The sequence below is a fragment of the Rattus norvegicus genome, chromosome 3, assembly GCF_021556685.1.
Source record: "Rattus norvegicus strain SHRSP/BbbUtx chromosome 3, alternate assembly SHRSP_T2T, whole genome shotgun sequence".
NCBI classification, from domain to species: Eukaryota; Metazoa; Chordata; class Mammalia; order Rodentia; family Muridae; genus Rattus; species Rattus norvegicus.
The window spans coordinates 75,018,067-75,027,979 of record NC_141536.1 but is presented as its reverse complement, the minus strand read 5'-3'; the positions used below and the strand labels follow the sequence as shown (position 1 = coordinate 75,027,979).

General features: G+C 35.5%; 1 protein-coding gene across 1 annotated transcript; it reads left to right on the top strand.

Annotated features, from left to right (window-relative positions):
* The first annotated feature begins 6,389 nt into the window (after positions 1-6,389).
* Positions 6,390-7,334, top strand: Or4a77c (olfactory receptor family 4 subfamily A member 77C). Its single transcript, NM_001000360.1, has one exon. It carries the CDS (start codon positions 6,390-6,392, stop codon positions 7,332-7,334), a length of 945 nt encoding a protein of 314 aa, NP_001000360.1.
* Positions 7,335-9,913: the final 2,579 nt, after the last annotated feature.

Sequence of the window (9,913 nt, the reverse complement as noted above, 5' to 3'; positions counted from 1 at the left end):
CTTGGGAGGTGAGAAACTCACAGGACTCAAAGGGAGGAACCTTAGATGAAATGCCCAACAGTGGGGAGAGGGAACTTACAGAGTCCACTTCCAGTAGAAAGACAGGACATCAAGAGGGGAATAGATCCTGTCTAAAAGAACTGCAGGGACAAAAATGGAGAAGAGATTGAGGGAAAGGAGGTTCATGCCCAAATTAGGATCCAGCTCAAGGGGAGGATACAAGATCTGACGCTATTACTGATGCTATGCTGTGCTTTCAGACAGGAGGCTTGCACAACTGCCCTCTGAGAGGCCCAACAAGAAGCTGAAAGAATTAGATGCAGCTATTTATACCCAGCCAATGGACAGAATATGGGAACCCCTGTGGTTGAATCAGGGAAAGGCGGGAAGAAGCTGAGGAGGAGCGTGACCCCATAGGAAGACCAGCAGTTTCCATTAACTTGGACCCCGAAGATCTCTCAGACACTGAGCCACCAACCGGGCAGCATACATCAGCTGATATGAGGCCCGCGACAAAAATACAGCAGAGGACTGCCTGGTAAGACCTCAGTGACAGAAGACATACCTAACTGTCAAAAATTTTTCACTCATTGAGAAGTAGATATTAGCTCAAAAGCTAGAAGATTACCCAAGATGCCATCCACAGACCACAGGAAGCTCAAGAAGAAGGATGACCAAAATGCAGATGCTCCCACTCCTTCCTAAAAGGGGAAAAATATCTATAGGAAGGGATATAGAAGCAAAGTTTAGAGCAGAGACTGAAGGAACGGCCATTTAGAGCCTGCCCCACATGTGGCCCATATACATACAGCCACCAAAACTAGATAAGATGGATGAAGCTAAAAAGTGCATGCTGAAAGGGACCGGATATAGATCTCTCCTGAGAGACACATCCAGAGCATGTCCAATACAGAGATCAATGCTAGCAGCAAACTTCTGAACTCAGAACAGGACACCCTTGTGGGGAATTAGAAGAAAGATCGAAGAGTTGAAGGAACTTGTAACCCCATAAGAAAAACAATGCCAACCAACCAGAGTTTCTTGGGACTAAACCACTACCGAAAAACTGACCCAGGGCTCCAACTGCATATGTAGCAGAGAATAGTCTTGTTGGGGCACCAGTGGAAGGGGAAGCCCTTGGTCCTGCCAAGGTTGCAAGCCCCAGTGCAGGGGAATATGGGGGGCATTAAGGAGGATGGATGGGAGGAATACCCGTATGTGGGAGGGGGAGGGGAGCTTATGGGCAGGAAAGCGGGAAAGGAAATAACATTTGAAATATAAGTAAAGAAGTATATCTAATAAATAATTTAAAAATAGAGTTTTGAGGCCCCAGGGAATGCAGTTTTCTGGTGGGATTTAGCTGGAAGGTGTAGACATCCTCATGCAGATGGGTAGGAAGAATGGAATAAGGAACAAAGGGCAGCCTGGGAGGTGATAATGACTTGGTTGTTAAAAAGATTAATAATAATAATAATAGTAACAATAATAATAATATCTAAAGAAGAAGAAAGAATGCATGGATGAATCAATAATTAAATAAGTAAATAAAGGAAACAAATTTCAGAGAGTCATGTGATGTGGTGGTAGTGTTTTAGAATCAGTTGAACTAAAGGAATATTGTGACCATGATCAAAATACATTTTGTTCATATATAGAATTGTAAAGAATATACTAGCAATTATTTGTAAAATGTACAAAGACTAGAGATTCTCTTTATCTTGCAGATAAAATAGTGATATTGCATGGTTAATCTATTGGTTGCATAAAATTTATAATGCCAGTGTTTAATAAGTCCATCAACTAAGTTGTGGTCCATATCTAGGCCTTTGTGACACAGAAGACCCAATATGTAACTCAATGTCAGGAGGATATGTGCTCTCTGGACTGATGGCAAGTTTGAATAAAAGAATACTGGAAGAAGCCCTTTAGCACTGTGCATTTTAGGACAAGAGTTTCTTTGTAATAGAAATTATTGTTTAATATTGGACAGAAATTAAAGGGTTAGATGAAAAGTATGAAGATAATTTGGTTTCATGTCAACAGAGACAAGCCATAATCAAAACTTTTTCCCCAAACTTAAAAAATCGATTATCAGCTGCAACAGATCCCCATCTCTCAGCCTCTGAATCTCAAGGTGTTTTGGAGTGACTGACACTGCACTTTGCTGTGGTGTCCTTAGCTACATGCAGATGCAGTCCCCTGAATCTGCTGCATGCTTCAGGATGGTTCAAACCTTACCTGCTTCACGTAAATACATCATCAAGAGACTCACAGTTCCTATACATTGTACTTTGCAAATATGTTTTTCCCATTATAGGTTTAATCTTGGGAGTTAGCTACTCATTGTTGGCAAGGTCTGAACTCTTACCTCTAGGGACTACAAAGGTGAAGAATCCTGTTCAAGAGGCATTGCTTCATTTGAGTTTGTTCCAAATATTATAATTAGCTGATTTACTAAAATAGATGTGCCCACACAGCTGATTTAAATGGAAGAGATATTTTCTTAATTAAATGACCTAGAAGCGTATGAAAACTCAGACTGCCAAGCTGGAGTATACTTTCATTTGATAATTAGTCCTAGAATCATTTCTCTTAGAGTATTTATCATTGATCATGAAAGTTCATCAAAGGTTTTAATTTTCCTGGAATTCCTACATACAAGGGGATATAGACAGAAAGGAGGAGGCCTTCTTGAGTGTCTACTTCAATATCTTTAAAGACAGAAACTTCTTTTACTCCGGAGATTTCTTCGTCCTCAAGATGTCAATACATGCAAGATTGTATTGTTAGGTACTATTGTATTTTTGACTTATGATGAGGCTATCATATCTCCTTAAAGCAAGGCCTCTTTTGAGTGTCTTCAATGGACTGAATTGGAAAAATTCACATAATAATTTAGATGTCCACATTTTGTAACGGAAAGTAATGTAGATGAACAAATTAATTGCTATTCATTCAATTAACCCATTATAAACTTACATAAACACAGATTTTTTGTTCTGCCATTTCCCAGATGAAATTATCCAACTGTCTTATACAGTAAGTGTTAATGCTATTTTCAAATGTTTCTTGCTTTTTCGATATTCACCATGACATACTTACACACCTCAAAAGAGCCAGATAAAGGGAAGCCTATGAAAATGTGTTGAGGACAGTCACTTGATAATCTTTCAATTTTTACTGAGCAGCTGTAAATTATTATGTGTTCTCAAAAGCACAGAAGCACATGAAGAATTTATAATCAATACAATAATAGAGCCTCAATTTCCTAGAACAAATATTAGACCTAATATATATACATTTTTGTCTCTAGAAACAAAGCACATTAATTAAATATTCCTTTGTTAATGTTTTAAAGTTCATGCATCCTTATAGGACATATAGAAATTGGTAATGTTAAATAAAATCACACAAAGCCACACACACAAGATCAAAAAAGACATAGCATTTTGCTAAATATAGGCTGATTTGATCATTAACTATTTTACTGAATAACAAGTGAAATACATCATCAATTGCTTTATCATTTTCCTTTATTTGATATAGTACATGGAATGTATTAAGGAAGATGTATAATTAACTTAGATACATTTACATTATATGGTTTAGAATTATATATCATTTCAAGTACTTAATGGGAAAACAAATACCTGTTAAGTTCTGTCAACTGTGTACTTTTTTGGGTAGCTTGAAAACTGTGATAGTATGTGTGCAAGTAGAAATTGATAGGGAAGAACCTCATCTACAATTACATTGACTTACTACGTTGGTATTGCATAGTATTTTAATTAAATATTTGAAATTTTGTATTTTCAATTTTATCATGCTAGCCTTTGTAAGATCATTTTCTAGTACGTGTTGAATACCTTTGAACCTATTCCCTCCAGTCATGTAGCTGCATCCCTTTCACCCCTCTGCTTCTCAACTGTTTCCTTTATGCAGAGAATTCTAGTTTTACATTCATGATATATATTCACATATGATTTGATATTTGTATGCAATATTAGAGTTTTAGGTATGGACATAAATTGTTTAATATAATCATTTCCAATTGCATTTATTTTCCAGTAAGGGACACAGCATCTGGTACCCTTATCCACCATTAAGACCATGTAGATTATTTATCCCTTGCTTTTTTCAAGTTGAAAGATACTTCTCTAAGGTAAGTTTACTGAGCACTTATATGTAATGGACCAGAAAATTCCTAATATACTTTTTACCTAAGACCTCAGTGTGTGTGGATTACCAGACACACTGAGACTCTATTTTCTACCTAGAAGTATGTATGTAATTCTTGATAAAAGATTCTCATGATTTCTTGTAACTGTAATATTGACAAAGAATAGCATTACTAATAGCTAACATTCAAATGTCACATGTATTGAGGAGAACTTGAAGAAAACTCATAACTAAACAAAGCCCCTTGATGCAGCTATTGTAGATCCCTATAGGAAGATCGTATAGGTAGTAAATAATTGATTCAGACACTGTACACAAGCACATGCCCAAGAGACCACAAAATCCACTACTTTGCTATTCTCTCTCTCTCTCAAAGTTTATCTAATATAATTTTATGATACATTAATAAAACCAGAGTCATTATTTAGAGCAGTTATAGTATTCTATTTCTGATTAGCATCATTAATGCCATGAATATAAACTTAGAGATTGGTTTTTCAAATGTAAAAAACAAAAACTATAACAGCATCATAAAAAAGTTAGTTTTCAACTAAGTACTATAGACTATAAGTCTGGAAAAACTCTTAAATCATGTTGTTTAACTTACAGTGTGCTAGATGAATCATGTTCATAACATGAATGAACATAAATGCTCCATAACCATGTCTCCACACACTAGTTATGAGGTTTTCTTTGAGTATTCTGTGTTTCGAGATCTGGACTCTGAAATTCTATTTGAAACCCTCAGGACCTAGGAAGCATCACTATTATTCTCTCAGTTTTCATTTATCACATGAGCTCTGAGAAACAAAGCTTCACTACTGGTGCAGAGAGAAAGGACATCTGTGGGTAAGTTCAGTTCAGGTAAAAGGACTTGACCAATTATGGTGCTTTTGCATTTGTTTAATATAATAATATTTCATAAGTTTTAATAATAATAATAATAGTAATAGTAATAGTAATAGTAATAGTAATAATGATAAATGTGAGAGACAGACAGAAATGAAATGATTTCAAAATTCAAAATTGCAGGTCCTGAAAACCCTAACAATCAGAATCAGATAATGTAACTGTTGCAGATGGTACCATGTAAAATTATGCTCTAGTTATGTGATGTAGTTCAAAACCAGTCTTTTGAGACTATGTTAAAGATACTTAAAGAATAAAAGTATTTTAAAGTGTACAGTGTCTATATATAAGAATTGCAAAATAATAGCATTGTGAGGATGCTTCCAGGCCAGTGAGACTTTGGGTAATACACAGATCATATTGTGCCATTTTCTCCTAAGATATTAACATTGAACATGGTGTATATACTAGATTATGGTCTTAGTGTTTATTGATATCACCACTTTGCAGGATTATTAAAATGAATAAGAATTCTGTATTTTGTAATGCAACATATTTATTTATTTATTTATTTATTTATTTATTTATTTATTTATTTATTTATTTTCCAATCACTGCCCAAGTTCCAGTCGCACCCCCCCCCAGGATCTAGAAAGCATCACTATTACTCTCTCAGTTTCCATTTCTACTGCTCCATCCTTCTTCCCCACATTCTTCCTTTTCTCCTGTGAGACAGTAGACACTCCCTAAGTGTTCACCCTGCCTAGCACATCAAGTCTCTGCAGGTTTAGGCACATCTCTTCTCACTGAACCTGGACAAGGGAGCCCTGTTGGGGAACATATTCTATAATCTGGCAATAACATTAGGAACAGACCTTGCTCAAGTTATTTGGGGACCCACATAAATACTAGGGTTAGAGAGATGGCTCAGAGTGTAAGAGAAATGACTGTTCTTCCATAGGTCCTGAATTCAATTCTCAACAACCATATAATGGCTCACAATGATCTATAACGTTATCTGATATCCTCTTCTGGCAAACAGGTATACATGCAGATAGAGCATTCATATGCAATGTGCTTTTAATAATCAGATTTAAATGTATTAATGAGCATGATACTTTTGCACTTCTGTATCTAAAGAAGCTATTTTGAATAAGATCCTAATATCTACAGAATTATTAGACAGAACTATGGAAATACTTCAAGATGAACTAAACAGATGGTTACAGAAAATTTCCGAGGTTGAATGGAAGATATGAATGCAGATGTATTTTCTGGCATAATGGAAGACTACGTTTTGGTTAGGGAAGTCCTGCTTTCCTGAGCTGCTGTCACTGAAAAAAGCCTCATTTGAAGAATAAATGGGACAGAAAAACAATGTTACTGAGTTTATCCTCCTGGGTCTCACTCAGGATCCTGCTGGGCAAAAAGCTTTATTTGTCATGTTTTTACTCATCTACATTGTGACAATGGTGGGAAATCTGCTCATTGTGGGGACAGTGATTGCCAGCCCCTCACTGGGCTCCCCAATGTACTTCTTCCTTGCCTTTCTCTCACTCATGGATGCTGTTTATTCTACTGCCATCTTGCCCAAGTTGCTTACAGATTTACTCTGTGATAAGAAGACCATTTCCTTCACAGCTTGTCTGGTTCAGCTTTTTGTGGAGCACTTATTTGGTGGTTCTGAGGTCTTCATTTTGGTGGTGATGGCCTATGATCGCTATGTGGCCATCTGTAAGCCACTGCACTATTTGACCATAATGAATCGGCAAGTTTGCATTCTCTTGTTGGTGGTGTCCTGGGCTGGAGGATTTGCACATGCTCTGCTTCAAGTGATCTCTGCATATTTACTTCCTTTTTGTGGACCCAATGTCATTGACCATTTTATCTGTGATATGTACCCATTGTTAGGACTTGCATGTACTGATACCTTCTTCCTTGGACTCAGTGTAATTGGAAATAATGGAGCAATGTCTATAGTGGTCTTTATCCTCCTCCTTGTCTCCTATGGAATCATTCTAAACTCTTTTAAGACTCACAGTCCAGAAGGGAGACGCAAAGCCCTGTCTACCTGTAGCTCTCACATCATGGTTGTCATCCTCTTTTTTGTTCCTTGTATTTTCACGTATGTTAGACCTGTGTCCAACTTTCCAATTGATAAATATATTACTGTCTTTTATACAATTTTTACTCCCATGTTGAACCCTTTAATATATACCTTGAGAAACTTAGAGATTAGAAATTGTATGGCAAAGCTGTGGGGTAAAATGTTCACTAAAGACATAAAAAGAGCTTCTCCTCACTAAATGTGCTAGGATTGGTAATGAGACATTCCATTTTAAAATTTGGCAGTTTGACTTCAGTGTTTTACATGTGTACCAACACTTGACTTTGTGAGAAGTTTGTTATTTTATGAATGCAGTGGATACAAGCCTAGTGTTCCTGGTACTCCTGGTTTTGTCTCTTGCTACTGAAGTTGATGATATCCTCATCTTTTTGCCCATGCCACTTTTTCATTCTGTATGATATCTTTGCTTTTTGTCCAATTAACAATAAATTGTACTTCTAGTATAATTTTATTGGTGGGTTATGTTTTATAGCTCTGTGAACTATTTATTTTTATATATCATAAGCTGTCTTGTTTGTCAGATTTGTTTCACTATGGGCATTTATTTCAATGAACACAAACCTATAATTTTTATGAATATTATTTTATAAAAGTTTAAATAATGTTTAGTATTTATCTAGAAAATCATTGCTATTTAAAATATACATATTTTGTTTAGAAATATATATGCATCTGTATGCCAAGCCAAGTGTGAAAAGTACCATGCCTGGCAGGTACTAAGAAAGACAAATTATGAAGTAAAGGAGAGAAAGCCACTAAGCATATCTCCTGAATGGTTTGTACTTAGGTCACTGACTTCAGACTCTTGCTTCCGTTTGAGCACTGACTTCCCTTCATGATAGACTACAACTGTAAAATGAAATCCTTTCCTCATCTCGTTGCTTTAGTTATGGTGTTTTATCACAGCAATGTAAATTTAATTAAGGCAAAATAATTTAATAAATGTGATATTAGTGTAATAGGGCCAGGAATATATCTTGGGAATATTGGGTGTTTGTGTTTGGAAAAGTGCTCGAGTGCTGAGAGCTCAGGAGCATGATCTCTGAGGTCTTGGAAAGGAAGAATGTTGAAAGCAAGGCTGATGGAGCTTTGGCTTGTGAACTTTTCAATGGAAGAGAATACTTCATCTGACATTATATCATAGTTTGATTAAGAATCTGTGGTTCTGGTGAGTTACAGCTGAAGAACTGGCTCTGATTAGGAAGATACCAGAACCACTAACATTTGCCTTTTGTGGGACAATTTATACTGGTCAGCTAGGGTAAAAGAATCAGATGGGTTTAAAACTGAGACCAGCATAATAGGAAAAAGCTTCTGGGAAATACTTCCTCATGATCAGCACATTTGTTCTGACCCAGAAAGCAACCCTGGCTGTTCTTCATGTTGGCAGCTCCACCTGACGATATGTAGCATTTCATAGGTGGTACAGGTTTTGAAGTCATAAAATGGTCATTGAGATGGTGTGATTTGGTGCTGTGAGAATTGAGGAAAGGCCATTGGTGAAAGGGTAGCCTCAGTCCCAGTAGAAATTCTAATACAGAATGTATCCTAAAGTGGTAAAGTCTTTGTATATGTGTTATCTTACATAGTATTTTTGGGAGATTTACACAATCTACTTTTAAAGTTACTTTAAATCAGGATGTTTGTTTCTTACTACTGTATTAATGCAATTTAAATACTATTGAGTAATGTATGATATTTTGATGTGGATTCTGGGAGCTTCAAACTTCTTCAGATCGATTTTAGTGTAATATACAGGTTTTTGTGTATTGTATTTTCATTCTGTTATAAGACTCATTGGATTCCCCTCTTGATTTCTATGGTGACCTTTTTATTACTTTGTGATGTGTTAGATACTCTCCTTTTGTTTGTGGATTTAATTTTATTCTCATTATATAAAATATAATGAAATATTACAAATTTTCAAATATTTCTTTTTGAACTAATATATGCTATATATTAGAGACTGTTTCATGAGCTGCTAACAGATGTGTTTTAACAGTGCTTTGAATGAATGGAAACTGATTTCCATTTGTATATTAATATGTTAGTTATGATAAATATGAAAGGAGAAAACAGAAGAAAATGTAATAATAGTTAATATTTAGATGACAGAGGGAAAGTAGACAGTGAGAAACAGAATAGGCAACTGTGGAGCTCTAAAATGTTCAGAGGAGAGAATTTTACCTAACAGTCTGAAGAGGGAGAAATAAAGATATGCAAATAGGTAACATAGAATACCCTTCTTTCAGAACACCAGAAGAAATTGGAAAGTAAAAGTGAAATATTATGAAGAAATATTGGAAAATAAACAAAACAAAATAAAACAAAACACATTGTATGTACAGCAATGACAAGGAAGAGATCATTTGACTTTCAATCTCAGTTTTTTATTATTACATTTTGGAAACTTGCTTTTCACATTTCAAGATTTTCAAACGAGTTTGGTAGTTAGCTATTCTTTCTTGACCAGATCCAATATTTTGCCTCTAAAGGGTTATTTAATGGAAGAAATCTATTTAAGAACAATTACTCTTTGTATTTGTTCCAATTATTCTAAGGTATCTATTAAAAATAGCAATATTGTAAAACTTGATTATAGGCTGTGTTGTAAATATAACCAGAAGAAATCCTTTCCTAATTCCATGGCTGAGGAGGTTTGTGTAACCACAAATCTGCCCAAGCTGCAGTTCATTTTTTATTTAGTTTTTGAGGTATTGTGCTTTTGCTGATTTATTGTTTCAGGAAGTCTGTGGA